The 25,103-nt window shown below is 37.1% G+C and overlaps 1 protein-coding gene across 1 annotated transcript in view; it reads right to left on the minus strand.

Moving 5' to 3' along the window:
* Nucleotides 1-530: 530 nt before the first annotated feature.
* plekhg4 (pleckstrin homology domain containing, family G (with RhoGef domain) member 4) overlaps nt 531-25,103 on the minus strand; it is a 183,003-nt gene continuing 158,430 nt past the window's right edge. Inside the window, exons 16-25 of the mRNA XM_039762361.1 lie at nt 11,783-12,032; nt 8,739-8,828; nt 8,368-8,592; nt 7,457-7,627; nt 7,180-7,360; nt 6,943-7,059; nt 6,134-6,400; nt 3,322-3,545; nt 1,777-1,841; nt 531-1,567 (exon numbers count right to left, since the gene is read on the minus strand). Coding sequence (XP_039618295.1) covers nt 1,803-1,841; nt 3,322-3,545; nt 6,134-6,400; nt 6,943-7,059; nt 7,180-7,360; nt 7,457-7,627; nt 8,368-8,592; nt 8,739-8,828; nt 11,783-12,032 — 1,564 coding nt within the window. The 3' untranslated portion in view covers nt 531-1,567; nt 1,777-1,802. The remainder of the gene's footprint in view (nt 1,568-1,776; nt 1,842-3,321; nt 3,546-6,133; nt 6,401-6,942; nt 7,060-7,179; nt 7,361-7,456; nt 7,628-8,367; nt 8,593-8,738; nt 8,829-11,782; nt 12,033-25,103) is intronic.

A 25,103-nucleotide genomic window follows, 5' to 3' on the forward strand; every position in this document is an offset into this window, starting at 1 on the left:
TTGAACATTTGTGATGTTAGCAATAAAATGAACTTGTAAAGGTTAAAAAATAACCAAAAACATGTAAATAAACACCCAATTGTTGCAAAAAATGACAGCAAGTAAAGCCCTAATATGAGCAAGAGGTATGGAAACCAATCAGATAACCTGATTTGTATTTTCTATAAATAACAGGAGATGTATATTTTGATGTATTCCTGCTTCTCATGGTGGCAGAGAGTGTACTACTACTACTGCTGCTGCCATTACTGCTATCCTCAGCCCATGACACTGTCTACTGTATGGTGTTTCTTTTACAAAACTTAAAACCCTCTTAGAACTTTTTCTTTATAATGAAATTTACCATTTGCACCTTATGAACGACTTTGAAGTTTTTCTTTATCTCTCCTCTTCCTTTATATTTTGCCATGTTCATACTGTGATCAATTTCTTATTTCTTTTCTTCTTAATTTCCTAAAACCTCTTTTGCAGTTTCTGCATATACCTTCTTACAGTAATTCCAAAAGGCGTCCACAATACTTTAGAAGATGTTAAATGCAAAGCAGTTCATCTTTATTGAATACATTTAAATTAACACAGTAAACACTTCCTGCTGCAACTCTAAATGAGAAAAAAAAAAACCCACCAATTTATTAGAGGTTATGAATGGCACTTTACTGAGTCCCTGCTTTGCTAGTTAATACAAATGTAAAAAGATCTGTAACCGTATGACCCTCTCCCTAAACCACGGAGCAGCTCAGCTACAAAGTATGGTTTATTTACAAGAATTCAAGAACTGCTAAAATGCTGCATATGAACTAGTAACATCAAGTGTGCCTTTACAAAATAAAAAAGAAGGCACATCAGAATGTTAGCACAATGTTAATATTTAGAGTGGTATTTGAAAATAGAGTGGTTGCATGCAGTGAAAGAGCTGCATTAAAAAAAACACACAGAAGAAAAAAAACTAGTGTCTCAGCTTTCCCTCAAATGTTGGAGCAACGATTAGAATGACTTTCTACATGTGCACTGAATTGAGCCGTGGATATGTAGATTCCAGATTATAAAGATTATAAACTGTACAATACTGTACACATGTTGAGGCTCTTTAGTAAATGTGACACAGAATGTCACCTTACTGTGAACTTTTATTCCGCAAATAATATAAACATGGCGGCCTAACAGTTTACATGTTACTTTGACCAAATATCCACATGTAAACAGTTTACACCTTCTTCCAGTTATGGATCAGAAACTGCAATTAAATTATCTAACAGTGTTCCACTAAAATGGTGAAATATAAAAGGAAAAATTGAAAGCTATTAAAATACTTATGTACAAAATATCCAAATTATACACAGCCAAAACGCATTGAATTCAAAAACATAAACAGAAGAATATGTGCAGTCAAACATTTGTCCTTGGGGCTGCAAAAAGAGTTCAAAAGCTCGGGCTTCTTCTGGGAGTGCAAATATTCCAAGTACAGTGTTTTTCAAGATTTACCAAAGTCCAGAGGAGTCGATTAAATGCTCTACTTCTCCCAATATCTGGATTCATCACTGTCTTTAAGAGAAGACAAACATCAAACCTAAGAAGAAAAAATGCACAGTATTGGCTCAGCATGGTGAAACTAGAGGAAAAATAAAAGTTTTGTACAACTCTGCTCAGGATAAGACAACATCATTTTTCCAGTATATTGCTTTGAACAATTGCCTGTCTAGCAGAAGCAATACACAAGCACAATACAAGACACAGATCGATGCACAAGTAAAATTAGAAAAGCAACGCCCCACTTACTCTCAACAAAGCTGGGATCCTAGCGCTCACACTACTGTGGATGGGCTTATGATTTGACCTGATTTCTGCAGATGAGACAAGCAGCCATTACAAATGGACTAAATCAAAATGGTTATGTTATGTTAATAACTTGTCTTAAAATGTACATAAGCATGGATTATTATAACAATAAAAATTAGGGGTTTAATGCAACCTGAAATTATTATGAAAGGCAAGCAGGTTTTGTGGTAAGTCAGTGTGTTTAAATGTGTTAAAGTAAAAGCATATAGTACACTTTATAGATAAAATACAGACACATATGCACACATTTTTGGGTCCTAAGTTTCTGTAAATTTTGATTCTAAGGACATTATCAAAAGCAATTTTACAGGTACAAGACAAAATAAAGAATACACTGATTAAAAACAGACATACACATTCTTCTAAATGCAGGTGAGATAATGAAATAAATAATATCTAGTCATGCTTAATGTCAGGAAGTGTCCATGAGAACGAGTCCATTATTACACCTAAAATTTGCTTTTGTGAACAATAGGCTGATGTATCAGTACTGAGCAGTGGGCAAAAGTCAAGGAAAATGTCCCCATCCACAGGGTATAATCGGTTAACAAATGACTTGAAGAGCATGACTACAGTGTAAACCATACCCTGGTCTCTATGTCTCAATCCAGCTGAGAACCTATGGGAGATCCTGGTGAAGTCATCACCAAATGAAAGAATGAAACTGCATCTTTCTACAAAGTCAGTCCACACTGATGCTGTTCTTGTGGGTTGTGATTGCCCAATACTCCTTGGAAGACCAGAGGAGGGCTTACGCCTCCTCCAGACCATGAAGGGGCGACTGCCCTGGTGGCTTTGGGAACCATGGGAACAGAGCTTAGAAGCTCAACCCTATAGGGGCCTGTGGTCACCACCAGAGGCGCCCCAATGCCTGCGGAACCCTGGTCCTCAGCACTTCTACCACACCCAGAAGTGCTGGGGGGAAGAAGACCAGGGACACTTGGAGTACCAGGGACACTTGGAGTGCTTCTGGGTGTGCCGCCGGTACTTCCACCACACCAGGAAGGGCCGGCAGAAGCTAATCGGGAGGCACATGGAGCTCGTCTGGGTAAGCTTAAAAAGGGCCGCCTCACTCCATTTGATGGCTGGAGTCGGCAGACGAGAAGGATAGAGCTCGGAGGAGAGGAGTGGAGGCGGACCTACACAGGCCTGGACTTTGGGGGTGAAAGTAGGCTGTGTGCTGTGTTTCACTGTGTATAGTTGTAAATAAACGTGTTGTGGTGCTGTTAACAATGTCTACCTGTCTGTGTCTGGGTCGTATTCCACTCCCGATCATGCCAATTTAGACATGTGTATCCTTTATTATGTCAGTTAATGAGCAGTAAATGTACAGACCTGTGTGCTCATTACAGGTTACATATCAAGCAATTATGGGGCCAGCCACACATATCATTAATTTCTGATGTAGTGCTCCAACTTTGAACCAAAAGGCCACACAACTATACTCTCTCACTGAATGAATACTCTTCTTTTCACTATACTTACAGCTGAAATGTACTGGCTGTTACTGAACTTGGCTTTTTCTTCAAGAGGGGAAGTGGCGCTTGAGCTGTGCTGAGAGGCAGGATAAGAGTAACAGGCCATATCACAGGGAGAGCCGGGTTCCTCTGAAAGGTTCTCAGGAAGTATACTGGACACACAACCACTGTCTGAACCACTGGAGCCACTGCCAGACATGCAATGTGAGGAAGACTCTGAGCTCTCTGTTGCTGAAAGAACAAACAAGAAATTAGACTGCTTATCCTCAAGGTAAGCCAGTTCTCTTCATAAAAAGAATGTTCTAACATTTGCTGATAACAGTTCTCTGGGTGTTACATATTTCTTTTACCTTTCTGAACCAATTCCAATTAGGAAATTCCAAAATATTTTCATTTTAATTTAAAAGTGCTATCAACTCACCTTACAAACTAAACCCATTTGAATTTCTTAAGATGAATCCCAATCGGTTCTGGTCCATCTAAGATACGTAATACTTTAAGTATGTCCTGGGTATGTACTAATATGCCTTCTCAGTTGGCATTCTCACAAAATGAATAGACCCCCATGATTTGGAAGAACAGCATTAATGCTCTGAGATGCTCAGATCCGGCCAATACCATCATCATGCTTTGGGGATGTTTTTCAGTGGCAGGAACTGGGAGACTAGTCAGGATAAAGGGAAAGATGACTGCAGCAATGTACAGAGACATCCTGGATGAAAACCTGCTCCAGAGCACTCTTGACCTCAGACTGGGGTGACGGTTCATCTTTCAGCAGGACAACGACCCTAAGCACACAGCCAAGATATCAAAGGAGTGGCTTCAGGACAACTCTGTGAATATCCTCAGTGGCCCAGCCAGAGCCCAGACTTGAATCTGATTGAACATCTCTGGAGAGATCTTAAAATGGCTGTGCACAGACGCTTCCCTTCCAACCTGAAGGAGCTTGAGAGGTGCTGTAAAGAGGAATGGGCAAAACTGGCGAAGGATAGCTGTGCCAAGCTTGTGGCATCATATTCAAAAAGACTTGAGGCTGTAATTGCTGCCAAAGGTGCATCAACAAAGTATTGAGCAAAGGCTGTGAATACTTATGTACATGTGATTACTCAGTTTTTTTATTTTGAATAAATTTGCAAAAACCTCAAGTAAACTTTTTTCACGTTGTCATTATGGGGTGTTGTGTGTAGAATTCTGAGGAAAAAAATGAATTTAATCCATTTTGGAATAAGGCTGTAACATAACAAAATGTGGAAAAAGTGATGTGCCGTGAATACTTTACGGATGCACTGTAGTTAAACCTTGACATTCCAGTTATGAAAAAGATACATGATTAAAAAGGTAATACTTAATGATAAGGTAGTGGACATGATGGGGAATCAGTATAGGGAGTGAATGTTATGTGAAAATGGCCCCAGAACCAAATATGTTTGACACTTCTCCCAAACAACAGACCAAGGCAAGCAACCTAAAACAGTCTTGGGGACCCGGAAATATACATCCAGAAAAACTCAAAAGAACCCCTCAAAACGTGTGATAAGGCATTGAATTAGTATTTTATATTATTGCTAGAATATCCATTCATCCATCCATTATCCAACCCACTATATCCTAACTACAGAGTCATGGGGGTCTGCTGGAGCCAATGGATAGAATATTCCACATGCAAAAAAGCAGTTTCCATTACCAAGTTCTGATTCATTACAGTCTGTCCCACTGTTTCCCACAAAATGCCTAGCATTCAACCTCTCATATATTCCATTGAAATAAATGCAATGCCAAAACAGTCAGACCACACAGATATTCCACAGATCTTTGCTGGGTTGAGCCTGATCTGGCTACATGGGTTACCCAGCTTCCAGATGGTGCTTGCCAGGAAATACCACCCCACAGAACTTGCTCCCTGGAATGGGTCTACAGTATGTATCCCTGTTTTGGATGAAATTCCTCAAGTTTTAAAGGGCACTACAATAGAAGTCTAATTGTGATTGGTCAATAAACTTGATTGGTAAATTTTCAGAAATAATTAAGATAAATATTTTGGCTTCTAGTTGTACTTTGAACAATGCAATCTGCTAGCAGAAGCCACAGGAATTCTAATGTTGTCATTGCCTCATACAAATACAAAATGACAAAATGCTACTTCAAAATTTCCTTCTTTTTTTTTTTGATTCAGGAGATAGGAAAAATACCAACGTGAAGCAGGTGCAGTGTTAAAGACAGAGTTCTCTAAATGGGTATCTTCCCTTTTGTATGTAATAAACTTAATCTTTACACCAGTACAAAACAGCACTAGCCCTAACTGCATATGTAATCCATCCTCAAACAATTAGATTTTTAATTTCATTTATATACTGGCACATAAAACTGTGGACTGAATGTAGGTGTATTTAAGGTATTAAAATATGTACAGTACGTGTGTTAGGTTAGCTGACAACCCAAAATTAGCCATGTATAATGAAGAGTGAGTGTGTTAATGAAAAAATGCAACATGCAATAGACTGGTGATATGTCAGCTGTTGGTTTTTGCCTTACTGTATTGCCCAATATTGCTGGGACAGTCTATATCCCATTTTCACACAGAAATGAAATTAAGGTTTTTCAATAAATAAACTGATTGATAACAAACGTATGCACACTTACTATAGTGCACTATTTAAGGCAACTATTGAACTTTGAACCCCTGGTAAGATGATCTTCAAATACTACATAAAGTACAAGCCGAGTTGTTTTGCTTTCTATTTTTTTGTGTGTAAAAATTACTGAGTTAGGTAATATTATACCCAAACTGGAATTATGCTTCATCTGAAATACAAACGTACTCATTGAAGGTTGACTGCTTGTCTCATGCTCCTGTTCATCCTCTTCTATACAGGTGCTGATACAGAAAGGTCTGTCAGTTGTAAGGACGCCTCCAGACATCAGTGACTGATTTGTGTACATGTGCAGATTCAATGGCCCCAATAACGATGAGGAGGAAGAACTGTTAATGATAGGGCTGCCAGTTGCTGAAATGGGTGTCTGTGTCCTCTTAAAAGGATCAGAGTGATCAAACAATGACACTGCAATGGAAGCTCTTGTCCTGGCCCCTGAAACAACAGGAGAGCATGTCTAAGAATTCATTAGAATACAAACTTCTCATCAAGGTTCTTCAAAAGTATAACATGTTCATAGCTATTTTTTTGTACTGTTGGAGACACAAGAAAAGGGTATAAAGTAATATTATTAACTATTGGTATTTTATTGCTAAATAAGCAGTGACTTAAACTTAAAGACCAAATCCCATAAATAAAACAAATCACCTGTGTATGTCTAAAGCAGCAATAACTGTGAAACTATTAAAGATATTTATTTAACATTTTATTGTTATAACTTTATTATTAATTAAAATACATACTTTGAACTAAGTGTCCTTAACCAATTAATGGTGAAAATAACATTGAATTGAAATAAAAAGATAACTTTGGTTGTAAAAGAGGCTTTAAACTTACTACAAGTGCAACACACATACTTCTGTATTAGTACCGCTTTGTTTGAAGTTACAGGGACACTAAACATTAGTCAGTTAATGCCAAGTTTACGTCTGGTACATAATGAGTATATCTGTATAGTAGAGTAATAAAAAAACAACCTCTTCCTTTCATGATGTAGTCAATTGCTCTGTCATTGATGGCAGCATCACTTGGCTTAATATCTAAAAATGGCTTATTTCCTACTCCCATCGACACCATTTCTTGCATTCTTATTTCTACAAGAAAAACACAATGCAACAGCTATTGGCAGAACAACATAAATAAAATGTAATATAAACATCTCAAGCAAACTGTTCCTCCTTTTGTCTAGCTTAGCTTTTTCAAGCATGTGTTACCTTTATTTCTAGTAGCTTGCTGCCACAGTATTTTTGCTACGTCAGTGGTCCAAGCTTGTTTGATTTCAGGTGTACTTGCTTGAAGGACATAGGTTTGATTTTTGGATTTTCTCCTCCTGAACCAAATCTCAAAGCGCATGCCACTTTCCCCACAATTTTCAGTCAGACCAACATCTGCAGTCTAGAACAAAGTACAAGTACAAAAAATAACTTCTGACCAAGTTAAACACTCTAAATACTTTGTTTTTACTTCATAGGGAAAAAGATGACATCTTACTTTAAATGAATGTTTATATATATAGACATCCAGGCCTCCTTCAATTCGCTTGGGTTTGCTGAATAGAACTAGATCTTCAAATAGAAATACGTGCCGTTGGCATTTCTTTCGTCCATACCAAACAGTAAATTCATCCTGTCTGACAAGTTGCCCTTGTTCCTTCAGGTTAACCTATTAAAATGGATGGAATCGCAAGCATGTAAAAATGCTTTCTGGAATGTAAAATACGCATACTTTTAAAGTAAAGTAAAATGCCATAGAAATATGCACCTCAAAGTAAAAAACACTAAAGTCAGTTTAGAAAGGCCCTTGCTCAGAAGTCAGACAGGATTATCTCACTGGAGAAACAAATGCTCAGGTCTATAAGAGGATAGCACTGCAGGTGGTTACCCTCCCACCACATTAACTTTCAAACATTGCCAGACACCCTAGTACTAATAATTACAACTCTCAGACAGCTCTGGAGAAAAATCAGACAGTGGGAAAACACTTTGCCAAAAAGATTTCTACAAAGAAGAGTGTGGAAATGGACTGTAGAGCAACTCTTTGATTTTCTCCTCTATACTTCTGCAATATATTCTGTGTACTTACTAAAAGTAAGGAACTATGTATCCTGTATAGGACCCTCTTACTGGTATAATTTATTCTATAATCAGAAAGCCCACAAAATGTAAAGATTAACTTCTGTATATTTATGTGTATCTCAACTGTTTTCCCTTTCTTCACTTTGGACTAATGAGGACTTTTTTGAGGTTGACTTACAGTTCACATGCACAGTAAACACAGTAAAATCCTTTCTTCTTAGGAATATAAGTAAATCAGATTCAAACAGAGTAGTCTGTGTACATTATATATATCCATGTTTCCATAAGGTAAGAAAAAATATACAAAAGACAAATGCCGATACTTACATCACAGTCTCTAATAGCATCCATAGCCAGCAAGTCATTGCCATGGCGAAGCTGAAACTTGACCATTTCTGCTGCAGCTCTGAGGTAACTAAGCTCTTGCTCTTGAGCTTCACTACACTCTTTAAACAGGTCTTTCAAGAGCAACGCATATTTACTCATTCTCTGGATTGGTTTTAGTAGATATGAAGCTAAGTCCATTTTATCTTCCAACTGTAGCTGCTTAAACTGAAAGAAGTAAAAATAAGATAATGTAATGTAAGTAATGAGAAGCCAAAGTGAGGCTTCCTCCATACACTGCGAAACGATATTTTAAGTAACCCATAAAAGCAAATCTGAAAATGAGACTTCACACAAAAAAAATCAGCTCTTACCCTAAAAAATATGTTTCCGTGACTGGCCAAAAGGGAGTCAGACTTTGGTTTGTTCTTACTGTACAAGGCATACATTCCAAACTGGTCTTGCTGTAATTAGTTGAGAAAGAAAAAAACTAAACATTAGTTGCATTAAGGCAAACATTCATCAGAGTTATTGAGAGGAAAAAACACACAAGAAAAATTCAACATGCGGTACACTACACGTTTGTGAACTCAATTACATTTCAAAATTCATTATAAAACATGTCAAAACTTGACAAAGCAAAAGTTTAATTAGGATATACATTTTTTACTTGAGAAACATTAACCTTTTGTATGCCTTTAATCATGTTTCAAATCTCAACATTAAGAGTGGACTAAGCAAAATGAGAAAAAAATCCTTCTGACAACAACAATAATCATAAAAAGCAAAGTATACTGGTGTAACGTAGCAGTAGGATCTTAGAATTATCTCCTGTCAAAATCTTCAATGTATGTTTTAAACAGGACCTTTCAAAGGCTGGTTTAAGAGGAGTACAACTGACAATCGATTAAGTCTCAAATATTTAAACATGTCAAATCCCTCTACGTATCTGTTTGCATTTCCTACAATTCCTCCTCCATCCTTTTCACTGCTTCATTTGCAGCAGGCCCATGAAAACAAGAGAGGGCTGAAAGTCTCTGCTTTTGTCTAGACCATTTCCCGTAGACAAAGGGAAGCCCAACAAAGAAACTAAATATTAAGCTGTTTCATTAGATTCAGAATCCATTTATTAAATATCAGAGCTGTTTAATCTGCTGAAATGTCAAAAAACATTATAAAGTTTCACTGGGTTTCTTTAACAAAAGTAATTTTATCTGCTTTGATATTATCATTTAATCATGAATAAAGACACCTTATGTGCTGCAAATGTTTAGATTGTTGAATATCACAAATACAGTAAAATATGCTTGTCCTTTTGTACATACAAAATCTGTTAAAGAAGATAAATAAAAGGATTAGCTTTTGTTTAAGTAGAGACTGAGGTAAACAATTGTCTCAGACTGTAAGAAGGATTTTTGTTGTATTAAAGAAATAATGAATTTCTATTAACTGAAATTTCTACAAACTCAACAAAATCATACAAACAGAAACACAAACCACAACTTTCATCAGTTCTGTGTAAATTGAGAGAGAAAGCACACTTAAAATTAGAACCTTGTACGCAGTACAGGGTGAAGCGGCCATAAGCAGTATTTTCTTTGGGCTGCAAAAATAATTACAATATTGCACACAGTGCAACTGATTTTGCAGTAAACCAATATTCATAAATTAAAAATGTACTTCAGCATAGGAAACATAAAAACACGTGTTTTAGCTTTCCTTTGAAACAATGACTTTTTAGAGATGGTATTTGAACTTACTTTTTGCAGCACAGAACAGTTAAACGATGTAACTAGTTTAGTAAATTACATACTCCATCTATCATACTAATCCAGAATGCACTTCAGTAAAATGCTTTGTAATATACAGGATTTACTGCTACTAGTTGTGCACACTGGCATATAAAGAGGCAAAAAACAAGATGTGAGTGTTGCCATCTACCTCCGTCATCACTAGGCCATATATTTTTGGAGCGCACTAAATTAAATTAAAAACTCTTTACATACTTCTCAGGGAGCCTTGGTGACATAATCATACCTAATCCATTAACAGTGATATTTGGTGTACTCCCGAATGGTATTAAAGTGTATAAGGATAAATCCATTGTATTAGTGTATACCACACTACTAACACGCAGACCTATCCTGCTTGACTAGAAGACTCCCAACCCACTTTCTATAATTCAGTCCATAAGCAATGTTCTATATTGTATCAAATTAGAAAAAATAAAATTCTCCATAAGAAGATTCGCCCAAAAGTATTATAAAAGATGAACAGAGTTCATTAATGCAATTTTAGAAAAAGCATGCTGGGATTGTGACTGACTTTCTTATGCGATTCTTATGTGATTCTCTATTATGCGATTGTTCTATTATTATTCTTTTTTTCTATGGTGTGATTAAATCTGTCCCACTGCTCATCCCTTATGCTAATTTAATTTTTTGATTGGAGGAAGGAAAAGCAACCCACCCAGAACTTTATCCAGGTGGTTTTACTTTGTCTGCACGCTGTAATTTATTAGTTCTTTCCTACTTTCTTTCTTATGCAATGCTCAAATAAAACTAATTGATTCTTTAAAAAGATAACCTACAGGATGATTTCACTTGACACATTAAGTGTTTTAAGTTTAGCATAATTATAAAGGTAAACCAAACAATGAAGAACACAGGTAAACAAGCTTAAATGTCAAAAATGTAGTTGGGGTCAGGACTTGAATCAGCCGTTGTTGTTATTACATCCCAGACAGGAGGCAAATCTTAACCTTCCCTGTTAGGTATGCCAGGAGGAGACTCAGGAAAGACAGTCCCTTTGATTTTTCTGTGTGTGTAATGGAAGGGCGTTAAGGAATTTATTATAAAATATTACTCATTCCCTACACCTGTAACTGCTGGTGGCAGGAGGTTGTTATTGAAGCTCCTGCAGGGCTGTCTGATCCTTTTTGAAAAAAATCAACTAGCAGTCTGATAAGAATACCTAAGGCTGCCAGATGGGTCTCTGCACAGGAGATATCAAGTGATTTGTAGTTTTATATCTGACCTGGAAGTGCTTCACAGGAGACCCAAAATGAACATACTCCGAGGATAAACACTTGAGAGGCCAATAGCCACTGCTTGTGTGAACATAGAGTGGACAAGAGTTCATCTGGGAGATAAGTTAAACTGAGTAGTCTGGGAGAGGTGTAAAGGGGTTTTGACTTGTTCCCTTTTTGTATTTTTTGCCTCCAAAGCCTTGTATCCTTGTGTATTGTTACTTCTTTGTTGTAATAAACTGATTATTTTGCTTATATTGTGGTTCCCTTGGTGTTCTATTATGTTTGGAGGTGTTAGCCACAAGATACAGCAGTAATATAATAGATTAAGTGTACCATGAATGGATTTAAATGTCTTCTTATACATATACTCACATCAAGAATACTTACATGTCTTAAGAAGCAATGGCTGACTCGTAACGGGTGGTTGCAACAACTCTCCAGCTCCTTCAGAAAATACTGACTGTGAAAGTCATAGAGCTTCTCCAGGTTGCCAAAGATGATGCTCCGCTTCCCCCGCAGGTCTTGAGGAAGGTCACAACGCTCCATTTCAGGAAAGTAGTTGTCAATAATATAGCGCAGTGAACGAACATAATCCCGCTCTGTCATCACCATCTCTTCTATAATGTGTCTCAGTTTGCTGCAATGAGAAAAAAAATATTTAGAAGTAATCTTTTCGATATAATTTCCCATCTTACTTGTTCTTAACATGCATGGTACTGCACAAAAATAATAAAAGAATATGGATTTATCTTTTCAAAGAAATGGCAATAACTGCTATTCAACCATTACCCCAACCCGCTATATCCTAACTACAGGGTCACAGGGGTCTGCTGGAGCCAATCCTAGCCAACACAGGGCGCAAGGCAGGAAACAAACCCTGGGCAGGGCGCCAGCCCACCGCAAGGTGCACACACACCAAGCGCACACTAGGATTGCCAATGCACCTAACCTGCATGTCTTTGGACTGTGGGAGGAACATGCAAACTCCACGCAGGGAGGACCCAGGAAGCGAACCTGGGTCTCCTAACTGCGAGGCAGCAGCGATACCCACTGCGCCACTGTGCTGCCCTAACTGCTATTCATATATGAGAAAAACCTGGATAAAATGAAAGTTAAAATGACTGAGATAGTGTTGGACACTATATAAACTGGGTACAGTAAGGCTTTTTAATGATTTTTTAAAAATTATTTTGGAGTGAAACACAATGTTTTACTTTTTATGTATCCTTAATACAGAGTAATGGAGTTGGCGTACATAAGCAGAAAATCAGGATTAGATTATATAATTAAAGAAAAAGCTAACAAAGAGCTAAAACTTAATTAAAACAAGCTGCATGAATTGCAAGACCCTTTTTAGATAAAATTATAGTATCACTGAATTGTTTTTTCTCCACTCTAAATTTATTTTATTTTTTTCAAACAAAAAACACACTAAATAGAGAGAAAGGGAGAATCACAGAAGAGTACATTTATCCAAAGTGCAAAATGACTAAAAGGCTTACAGCAATTCAATAAGGATAAGGGTTATGTAAAAAGAAATTATAGGTGAGGAAATTATAGGTGAGGACATTATGAGCTGCAATGTTGAAAACTCCAAGTTGCTGTTTGTAGAATTCACTGTATGTTATATACAGGACATTTATTTACCATTGTGCATACAGATTAGAATACTGTGATATGAGCAAAATAAGATGGTGATTATGTAATGAGGCTATTTCCAATGTAATGTTTGGCAGATTAAGTATAAAGTTATTTATATGCAATATAACGTTTTTTGCAGTTAATAATAAAAATGCATTCTGTCAGGGGATGGCTTCTATTTATTATTTGAGAATCTAACAATTACATTTCCGGCAATGGAAAATGTGTTGCTAGGCTCTCAGTTTACTCAATTAATATTTATTTAATTTAATCTGTATAGCTGTATTTTGTCAGATGACGATCAGGTCAAAGTGTATCACAATGATCTGATGCCAATTGAGACAGATCAGGCACCAAACCATACTGTGTGATTTGACTTTTATGGCTTGAACAGTGCATGAACAAGCATGTCTCATTAGTCATTAACTAATGAGGGACTGATATTATCTGTGTGGTAAGTTGATGTAAACGTTAGATAAGTCTGCACACATAAAAAAAATTTTGGTACAGCTGAACTAGAACTTTTATGATAAAAAGCCAATGAGATTAGAAAAGTGAGATACGTTACCAAAATTAAACTTGTCTTCTAATGGATGTAAATGTAATTTCGTTGATGGATATACTGTACGAATTATGATGTAAAAAAATTTAAATGAACAAAACTAAAAACTAAGCTGCCTTTGAAATAGTTTACATACAATCAAATGGTGCTAAATTTAAGAAAATAACGAAAGAAAATATACTGGACTTGGGCTCATCAATAAACTTGACTTTTTTATGTCCCACAATTGTATCAGATCCATTCCCTTGCTTTTGTCCCATTTTTTTATTAGCCATTATTACTGGACTGACTTTGGGTTTATCAAAGGAGCTTCCCCTCTCGCAGTTGGGAGACCTGGGTTCGCTTCCCGGGTCCTCCCTGCGTGGAGTTTGCATGTTCTCCCCGTGTCTGTGTGGGTTTCCTCCGGGCGCTCCGGTTTCCTCCCACTGTCCAAAGACATGCAGGCTAGGTGGATTGGCGATTCTAAATTGGCCCTAGTGTGTGCTTGGTGTGTGTCCTGCGGTGGGTTGGCACCCTGCCCGGGATTGGTTCCTGCCTAGTGCCCTGTGTTGGCTGGGATTGGCTCCAGCAGACCCCCGTGACCCTATGTTCGGATTCAGCGGGTTGGAAAATGGATGGATAGTTTGTATATTTTACAATCTTCCAGGGGTTGGCAAGCTGTGAATGGAAAGTATAGAAAGTTGTGTTCAAGAATTAGCACAGATCAATGTAGGTACTGGACTGAACCATGTTGACATACAGTAATTTAATATCTTCATGTTCTTCATTTTAAATTTTACTATATGGCATTTTATTGAATGTAATTGAAAGGGTTTTTATGTGCCTATATTCAAATAAAAACTAAGGCAAACACAAGCTCAACTTTGACATATAACTAAAATTTGTTGTTTATTAGCCCGGCACTGTACAAGTAACATTCAACATATTGTACTTACTCTAAGATATTTGCCTAGCTGTTTTAATCTAGTCAGAGAACAATCAAGTGATATAAAATGTCTGTGTATAGGCACTAAAGCAATGAATGCATTTAACATGTCAAAACAAGACATGTAAATAACAGCAACTTAAAGCTTCCTGGCATCCCATAGATGCCCCCACAGCAAAAAGGGAAACAACTCCATCAGTACACCCATATGATTAGGTAATAGATATGTCCACCCTTTGCATCCTTACAGTCTGACTTGCCACAGAAATGTTGTCAAACAAATAAAAGTATTTTTAAGAAGTCTAAAAAATTAATGGAAACCCGAGTAACTATTAAAATATAACAGGGTGTTGTTATGAACAGAAACTAAGCCTTTGAACCCAAAAATTCAAGTATTAAGATCAACACTTCTTAAAGTAGACTGACTTTTTTGTTGGATAAATTGAAATAATACATCTGAAATATTCATAAAAGCCATATAGTATTTACTGAAGAATGTTAGTATTTTGTCTCAATTCACTGTGTGTGTCTCAACATCTTAAAGGAGACAACTATTACACAGGAGATGATGAAGTCAAGTAAGGAAGGTGAATACATTAAATCCCTGAGAAAGCTTCATTCTGCATTTATGTCACTTGTAATATATGTGGCCGGATAAGGTTTGTGTCTGTTCTTGGAGGGCCTCACCACATACATAATGAAGGCTCGCTCAGAGTTAAGTTTTATTCTAAATATATCCACCAAGAATAGCCAGGTAAGCTCCCTAAACAAATTCAAGAAAATTATATTACACAGACAATACTTTCCTCATAGACCCCCACAAAGTTGCGATTCAGAGTTTGCGGCCTCAGTCATTTGCAGATTTTTCCTTAGAACCTATGTAATAATTGTTAGCGGAAACCGCAAATATCCTCCGCAATTTTTATGGCTTTTTTCATGGCAATACTGTACTGTAGAGAAAATAGGAAGCAACTGTAGATGAAAACAAGGGTTGGGATGGTGAAAGTAGCCAATAGAATTTGAAACTGCAACTCCCAGCAGTCCCTATAGTGGATCTGATTGGTCTTCTGCTGAGGGTGGTGGGGTCAAAGGAGGTCAGCGTGGCTTTTAAAAAGGGGGCCGTGACCAAAAGCAAAAAAAAAAAGTTTTTGTAATTTGTGTTTCAAGTTCCTGTCTGTCTGCCTTTTATTGGGTTACCTGTACTTATTCGTTTTGTCCTGGATCATTTTGTGTGTCTGGATTGTCTGCCTGTGTACATGAGGACTGTAAGTGGGTTCATGGCCATCCTGCAAAGAAAGGAGCGCTCCTGAACCCGTCCACCCGTATTCACCATTTCAGGAACCAGACGTAGGACTATCTTTACATTCCCATTCAACATGCGGATTTCTGGACTATCTATTTTCATCATTAGATTTCATCCGTTACCGTTTTTCATGAACATTTTTCATGATTAACTGTGTGTTTTGTTTGTGCTTTGTTGTATTTAATGTGTAATCTCCATAAGGGGAACAGGGGTGGTATTGTTGTTTTCATTTATTTCATTTGTTTTCATTACATTCTTTATTTGCTGTTTGATTACCAGTTTGCTTTGTTTTTATCTCTGTTTGTGAGTGCGTGCAAGTCGGGCCAAGGCTGGGTGCGTCCCTGGAATCTCCACCATAAAAATAAATAAATCAGCATCTTCTCGACGGTGTAAATCTTGGCAGTACTGGACCGCTACAGCGTTATTCATTTCTCCTTACTGCTGATTGACTGTGATGCATCTCCAGCTGAGTGTCCTTGTGTTTTCCATTTTGTTCCTCTCAACCCTTAAAGTCTCTGGTATTGAGCCGCTGCACTAGACTAGGCTGCCAGCATCAGCGCTTACCTCTGGGTGCTTAAGTGCAGCCAGTTCAAGCACAGTTGGCTCAGTGATTTACTAAGTTTCATCCATGGCGTCAATTGTACTTTGTACATATTGTTCTAGTAGTTTTTAAAATATTTTTTACAGTTCATTACCAGTGTGTAAAATGATCAGTGTTGCAGTAATTTTGATGCTCTTTGCATGAAAAAAATGTGTTCCATTAAAATTTCACGTTTTCTTTGTGAATTGTGACATTTACCTAAAGTGCAGCAAAAAAGTATTTGGCGTCCAGGGGTGCATTAACCCCCATGTATGTGGCAGTTTAAGGGTTAATGTCCCAAGATGATGCTGAAACGCCCTGCACCTTCTAAGGCTTCTGGCAATGAAAACACGCTTGCACTAATTACAGTACATATAGCGGTAACATCAGTGTTTTACATTCTAGCACTGCAGGTGACATATCAGTACAGCACTGTACAGTATATAGGTTTACCTTTACATTTTTGTTTTACGTAATATATTAAGCTGAGTTTGAAGTGTTTTGGGGGCATATTTAGGGTTTAAACTATAAAAATAGGCATTTTTTTAAACACATCCAAAATTTGCTGTTTTTCACAATTCACGGGTGCTCTAGGAACATAACCCCCCGCAAATTTTGGGGCTGTACTGTACAGCATAAGAGTGAAGGCTGACTAGAAAACCAAAACATTTTACACCTTAGAATAATATTACATCTAGCAGAGGTGAGCTAATGCGTCACATGTTAGAAGTGCTTTGGTTAACTCTCATTATTTATCGCAGATGACCATAACCTAATCCTAAATTATGCTGTAGGTTTTTGTAGAGGAAATGTCTGAAATTATCATTTTACACAATAATATCCAGTGGTTCCTTTTTCAGTTCAACTGAAGACGTTACAAGTCTAGTGTTTGCATTGTCAAAGGGCTGATCAAGTCAAAAGCATGCTGGAGTGTCACAAAACAAAATGCGAGTGTTCATAAAAAAAGGGGCTAGATTAGTTAAATGAGAGGCTCTCAAAAAGTGGGCAGAAAGAAGCAAAGACTGGACTTGCCAGGAAGCAGTATTATATACAGTACTGTACAAGGTTGAAGATTTTTCCCACGATGTGCTCAACACTTATCTGAAAACTCAATCTAAAAGGAAAAATAAAGTATGTTACACACCATAAATCATTTGAATCAGCATTTCAGTGGGTGTGACAAAAAGGAAGGCTGTGTTGGGATTCACCAAAATTGAGTGAGGAGCGTTGTCAAACGTTACCATGGTGCAATTGATGTTTTGTAGTCTGCCATCATTTGTAGGTCATTTATTAGTTAGTGCTACGGTTTTATGATATGACAGTACATGTCACCTGTGAAGGAGCTGCAGAAATGCGCGTTCTTGCAAGTTCCTTACTGCGGGCAGAATGTTTGTAAAGGTGAATAACGTCTATTAAAAGAATGAAATTGGAACCTTGCAATAATCCACTGCGAAGGACGAGGTCTAGTATTGATTTTTGTGCAAGCCCTAATCACAAAACATCACTGATTTTGAGGTTTGACTGACATTTTTGTCAGGGTGGGACAAGCGGGACTAAACTGATTGCAACACTTGGTGCTTACACTCTCCTGGTGGCAGTCTTGACAGAAGCACAGCAGTTTTAACTATGTGGCACATCTGTGTTTGAACTGTAGTGCAGGTGCTATCGGGGGACAAAGCTCACCCAAAGCTCAAAGTGTTTCATTGCTTAGCAGTAATTCATGGTGGTCTCCAAACTCCATCATAGTGTGTCATTTCCTTGCACTGCTTGATGCTTTGCAGGATACCCCAACCACCTAATCCTCAATCAAGTGTCTAATCTTAACAGGACACATTTACAAGACATTTCAGATTTATAAAGGTAAATTGCTCATTTATATTTAAATTTTATGCACAGTTATAAACTAATTTTTTTGAGCTCAAGTACTACATGTGGTTCAAAAATTAGAAATTTGCCTTCTTCATCTTCAAGTATGATATTACTTTTGTAGAGGGTACAAACATAAATCAAAGTTCTTCTAAGGGTGTGGGACATAGAAAGGTTGGTAACTACTAGAATAGAGCAAGGAGAAAAACTTACCATGAGGGTATTAATGAAACCAGAAAAACATAATCAGAAATGTGAATATAAATTTTACTTTGTCTCTTACTCTTTTGCCTTACTTACATTTGTGGTAAAGAATTATGGGAAGCAGCCTGCCACAAACGGAAAGTTTCATGAAAAAGGTAATGTTTTGTTCTATGTGGGACTGGATCACCCAGTGATGTCTACCAAATGGTAATGGATCAAACTGAGATGTGCAGTGTGTTGGGTCTCTGCTAATGCTGGTAGCATTCTTCTTCAATTAGGCTAACACTTCCCAATGATTCTCTGTGCCACTTTCACTGTGGACTTTTCAAGAGGAAGTCTATTACTCAGGACTTATTATTAAGTTCTTTGAGGGACTATGGTATTGAATGCAGAGCTACGGTCCACAACTAGGATTCTCATGTAGATGTTTAATTGTTATAGGAGTGTCAAATCCATATGTAATGCAATTAAGACTGGATCCTCTGTAGACTGATGGTAGTCCAGATCTGAGGAAATGAGGATCTAATGTCTGACAGCATCAATGTCTCTAAACACTCTATAATTATTGGAGTGAGAGCAACTGGGTGATAGTCTATTAAACACTTCACTCTCGACTTCTTGGGCACGGGCATAATGGTGGAGGATTTAAGGCATACTGGAAGAGCAGCATTTTATAATGAGAGGTTGAATATATTAGTAGACACCTCTGCTAACTGATTTGAGTGTGCCTTCGATGTTTGTCCAGACAATCCATCTGGTATTGCTGCTTTGCTGGCATGACTTCAATGTAATGTGCATCTCATACAGTGGGCTTTGTAGGACCAGCAAATGCTTTCGTACAGACGATGCAGTATAAAGAGCAGCCCCACTGCTTTAAGTGTCAAAAAAGGCAAAAAACTATTTCAGGGCATCAGGCAGGTTGGTGTCATCGCTAGACTGCAGAGTGCCAACCTTGCATTCCGTGAATGCCTTAATTCCATTTCACATACTGCATGGTTGGTTGTTCTCAAGGTGTTGCACCATGCACGGCTCAGATTTGCACTTATCATACTTGATGCATGTCTTGAGGGTTCCTTGTTCTTCTGTGTAAGCATGTTTGTCTCCCAACCTAAAAGCCACATCTTGTTCTTTAAGCAGTGCACACATGTTGTTGTTTATCTTTGGCTTTTAGATGGTAAACACTCTCATTTTTTTGTGAGAACATTCTCACTGCAAAAGTTTATTTATCCCTTGAGTAATGAGGCATACTCCTTAACATTTGCTTTTTGTGGAAAAAAAAAAAAATACTCTTGAAGCTTTGAGGTGGCTTACAAGTTAAGTAAGGAACACCTATCAAAATGTCTAACCTTCCAGGTAAAACAATGCACCCCGATCACAATCTCCCATTTACAAGGTCAAGTAAGTATTTTAAGCACCCTCTATACAGTAGTGCCTCGTACTTCAAACAATTCTAACTTTGAACATTCCAGGGTTCAAACTCAAGAGAAATTCAATCTAGAGTTCAAACAATGCTTTTATGTTCGAACTGCATGCACAGTGAAAAAATGCAGCAACAGATCTGTTGTGTGCCAAGTCATCTTTTGGTCTTGCTGTGAAAGCATTCTTTGCGCTACGTTATGCCTGTGTATTGTCAGTGCTTTTTTCATTTTATTTTGGTGTGTTTGGTTATATACATACAGAAACCCCTATCTATTAACCATGGCAATCAAGAAGAGTGTGGAAGCAATGAAGCCTAAGAGGAAGCTTGTAGTATCAACGATTGAGGTGAAAAAGGAGCATATCGCAAAGCATGAAAGTGGTACATGTGTGGCCGATGTGGCAGCCATGTTTAAGATACCGAAGTTGACTTTGCTTCCAAACAGCAACCTTTCTCTTCCTCTCCACCAATCACATGGGATATCACGACTCCTCACAAAGGTACATTTTATTAAGCAGTATTTACATATTTTTTTTACTGTTTTGTGTTTTTATTCATTATTTAGGGCATTTAATTATGTTATTTTTACCTTAAATTATGTGTATTTGCTATTTAAATATATCTAAATGGGTATTGTTTGGAAACGTATTAATTCACTTTCTATTATTACTAATGAGGAAAACTGATTCGGACTTTGAATAATTCGGAGTCTGAATGGCCTCCTGAAAAAAATTACATTCGAAAATAAGCTTAACACTAATTTTAACGCAAAACCCCAAAAAATGCTAAACAGTGCAACAATTATATTCACAATAATATAGAGCAATAATTAAAACACACAGTCATATACAGTAGTCAAATGTACGTAGCTTACAAACCCCATTTTAAAAATGTCCAAGAAAAGTTTGTTGAAAAACTGCAACAATTAGTTTCTTCAGAAAAGGAGATGTGACCTAGTGGTAAACTTGCCTCTGTCCTAGCTTTTTTGGAGTGTGTTGTAGACATCAATTTCTAAATTTGTTTATGTTTAACAAATAGAATTAAGTTTGTCAATGAAAACAATGAAAATATTTTCTTTGTCCTTTTGCCTGTTAAATAAAGGTTCAAGTCAATTACCAAATTATAGAATTTAGCTTTTATTGCAACTTTTTTGGAACTTTTGCAATGACATGAGTTTAATATATCTTTGTTATAGTCAACCTGTGATATTTGTGAGTGCCAGCATGGATTTACTTGTATCCCGACTGAGACAGAGGATAATTTTCTAAATAGCCAGAAGGCTGTAATATAAGAACCTCAGAAAGCATTAACCAACTGAGAGGATCCTCAGTTCCTATTCCAGTCAGGATGAACGAATAGCGGATGGACGGGGGAAGGTTGGACATTATGAACAATTCATTCCCCAGCATGAGAAGTGGCAGTATTTTCCTCAGTGTTGCTACCAACTTGGACACCTGCACAGTTGCCTGGGAACTGAAGTGAGGAAGGGCAGCCCTGCCGATGACCTTGGGTACCGCTAAGGAGGTGTGGCAGGAGGAGACCCTTCCTGCTTCACGCAGCTTATGTGTGACTTGAAAGTGATTTCGACATGTAATAATACTGTGGTACCAGAAATGCTCCTGCTGTTCCTCATACAAACGATCTGTAAATTGGAAGAGGAGCTAAGCAACACTTATCTTCTTGGGAGTAAGTGGGAAAAGAATAACATTTCTGTGCTATATGGTGCTGTGTGAATCAAGATGAAGCATGTTAAAACCATTTGCTTAATAAAAAAGTTTTGAGTTTTAAACCCAAGACAGTGTGTGTGAAGTTGTGTTTGCAGCAGCCCCTACTGGTCACACAATATATACAAAAATACAAGTATATATATGGTATGTTGTGTGACTATAGCATTACATTATATCTTTCTTGAGATATAACATTGTGTATTAATTAGAATGTGTAAAAGTAGAAGACAATTTTCACTATGTTTGCATTATAGCTATATAGTTTGTATTAACCAGATATTCTGAATGACTGCATTTTAGTTTTCTCTAACATCTTTTGAAAAAAACATGTATATACTTCAAAAATATGAGCTTATCTGGATTGAAAAATATAGGCAAGTATTTTAAGGCTTTGTCCTGTTTTCCTTCAGCATACGCATATTCTTTATTTATACTGAACAGTTTAAAAGAAGTACTAAGATACTGAAGCACTACGAATAGTGATATAAAGGAAAATTTTCCTATAATTAACCAAACTTTTCCATATGAAGGCTGGTTTCTTAAAGACATAATTCTCTTCTGCTCATGGAAAAGTCATTAGTGTGGATTTTAAAAAGGGGCACTTTCTAATGATAGTGGTTATGAAAACCCTAGCTCACTTGACTTGAATAGCTATGACTACTTTTTAAATCCACAACAGAAGATGGTTTAGATTAAATTTTTATCTTTATGTGTAACTAGGCAAAACTCCTGACACAGGTTTTATAGAGTCCTTTTATTAGTGGGCTACAAATTAAATGAGCTGGTCTCTTTTTTATTTCTGATGTGGTTTGTCCTTTTAGTATCTCTTTTTTTCTGCTGCTTTTATGAGACCACAGCTTGATCAAAAATCATAGAAAAGAGATACAAAAAATTAGAAGAAAAATGTGTGTTACATTCTGTGTTTGCAATTTTTTATATCTCTTACAGCATTTTCCTGTAATTCCAGTTAAAATTATAAGGATATTTCACAACAATTTGCAATTTCACAAACTATTGGTAAAAGCTGCTGCATTCGTGCCACACATGAATCTTCTTCCAACAGTCAATAAGAAGCTAATAATATGTGTCATGTTTACTGGTGGTCTCCACAGTGGTGAGGTGTTTAATGCTGCAGCTTCACAGACCCAGAGTTTTGATATAAAGTACTGAACCAACAAGGCACTGTTTTTGTGGTAAATGCACATGTTCTCCCATATATGAAAGATGTTTGCTTGACTAACTGACGATTCCAAATTGGCCCTGTATGACTGAGTGTGAGTGTGTACAAACAGTTTGCCCAGCAATAAACTGATAACCCAATCAGGACTGGTTCCTGCCCTGTGCCTGATGTTGTTAGAATAGCGTTCTCAGTAACCCAGAACTGGATTAAAAGCAGGTTTGATAATTGTTGGATGCATGGATGTATGTATATTGGTTGCTATGCTGATTCAGAATAGGGAGAATTGATGGCCTGACATAGTAGGGAGAGGTGTTCAAGTGTTATATGAGGATGATAAATACAGTAATGATGAACTTCATGCAGCCCTGTATGTGCGGGTTGATGAGCAGGTGGGGCAGTAAATTTAGTATATGCAAATAAAAATACATCAGTTAAAGAAAGATTTTCTGTTGGTTGCTGTATTACATTTTTTCTTCTTGTTTTCGTCAACCATGCATGGACACCACAATAAAAATCAGGTCTGCATCTTCTTCAAGTGTTAGAGAGGGGGTGATGGATACTGTATCAGTTTTGTGTGTCTGCCTGCTATGTCTATAGTATGGTAGACTGTTTCAGTTTGCTAAAACTTGAGATCTTCTTGTTCACTGAAAGTGCAAATATGGTACAGATAGTACAGTTAGTAAAAAGAGGAAAATGATCCCTACAGCTGCTTAAAATTTAGAATCTTAAATGTAGTTAAACATGTGAGGCCCAAGAATGTTATTTATGCTATTACTGGTTAAGGTATTGTGTTAAAAAGGTCATGTTTCACTGTTGTATACATGTCAGCTGTGCCTTGTCTCACATTTATAATGCAATAGCAATAACAATTTAAAGGATAAGTACAGAATTTTTGAATGTATTTTTCACAACCAAGAAGCTGGCATTTGCTAGTGATACTTGTTTGGGTAAGTGAAGCTCAACTTAATAACTTCATAAGCAGCAGTATTCTTGACCGGTCAGGTAGAGGACAGTTGTGGTCAAAGGGGCAGCAGTCTAAGTACAACACAGAAGTCTTTAAACCTAAACACTTAAATTATTTTTTGAAGTTTCTAAGCTGTTCCGGATCAAATGAAGCTTTAACATGTTTCACATAGTCGAAGACTCCATTTGTTAACACAGATTAAAAAAAGGAATAATGGATTAAATGTGATTGAGTGATTAACTGTAATATCTGCTCTATCTCGAGAGGGTTTGCTAATAAATGATTTTGACCAATAAAGCAATAGCACCATCTGGACACCGCAGTTGTAATTTAACCATAGAGGTTGATTCTCAGCATGCACCATGTAAAGAAGCAATTTAAATATGTGAGGTATTGAACAATGGCCAATATATACAAATTAATATTTAAACAATCTATTTTCTTACTGAACACACAAATAAAGATTCTAATATTTCAAAATCTGTGGTGGGCTGGCGCCCTGCCCGGGGTTTGTTTCCTGCCTTGCACCCTGTGTTGGCTGGGATTGGCTCCAGCAGACCCCCGTGACCCTGTAGTTAGGATGTAGCGGGTTGGATAATGGATGGATGGATATTTCAAAATGTACATACATTTAACCCTTCTGTTTATTACTGACATCACAATATAAATATACTGTGAATTTTCAGCTGATATATAAACAGTAAAAGCACTTAATAGTTTGCAAGCTCTATATATTTAACTAACTATTGATTATATGTAGCTAGTAGCATATATATCTTTTGACAAAATCTATGGGTCGTGATTATTGTTACAATCTAAAAATATTCAGAGACCTCCAGGTTAAAAACACAAAACCATATGTATATATAAAATGCCAAAGTCAGTCTGTGTGTCTGTTATGCGGTTACTCGTGAACTGATAGGGCTAGAAATTAGATCTTTGTCTTAATTGAAACCTTTTGCCACAATATGTGCTGGAAATTCAAAAAAATTGAGGTGGCGGAAACCTGTAGCCATTACCTGTGGACATGTCTTTGCAGCAAATGTGATTGAGAAACCAAATGATTACCAACACAATGGCAGAAAGAAAAACAAGAGCATCAAGCACATTGCAGAAAGCGATTAAGTGATGAAAAACAAAAAAGAATAAGAAGACAAGATGCAGAAGCACATATACAAGCACAAAGTACTCCTGAAAATACCCAGATTATGTTCTGAAAAATTCAAAAACTTTTAGGCCAAGACAACCTTGTGGCCAGAAAGGTTTATTACAATATAAGAATAGTCCCCACAAGCCCATATATTAATAATCCCTCAGGACATAGTACATCTTTGTTCAC

The sequence above is a fragment of the Polypterus senegalus genome, chromosome 9 (genome assembly GCF_016835505.1).
Source record: "Polypterus senegalus isolate Bchr_013 chromosome 9, ASM1683550v1, whole genome shotgun sequence".
Classification (NCBI taxonomy): domain Eukaryota; kingdom Metazoa; phylum Chordata; class Cladistia; order Polypteriformes; family Polypteridae; genus Polypterus; species Polypterus senegalus.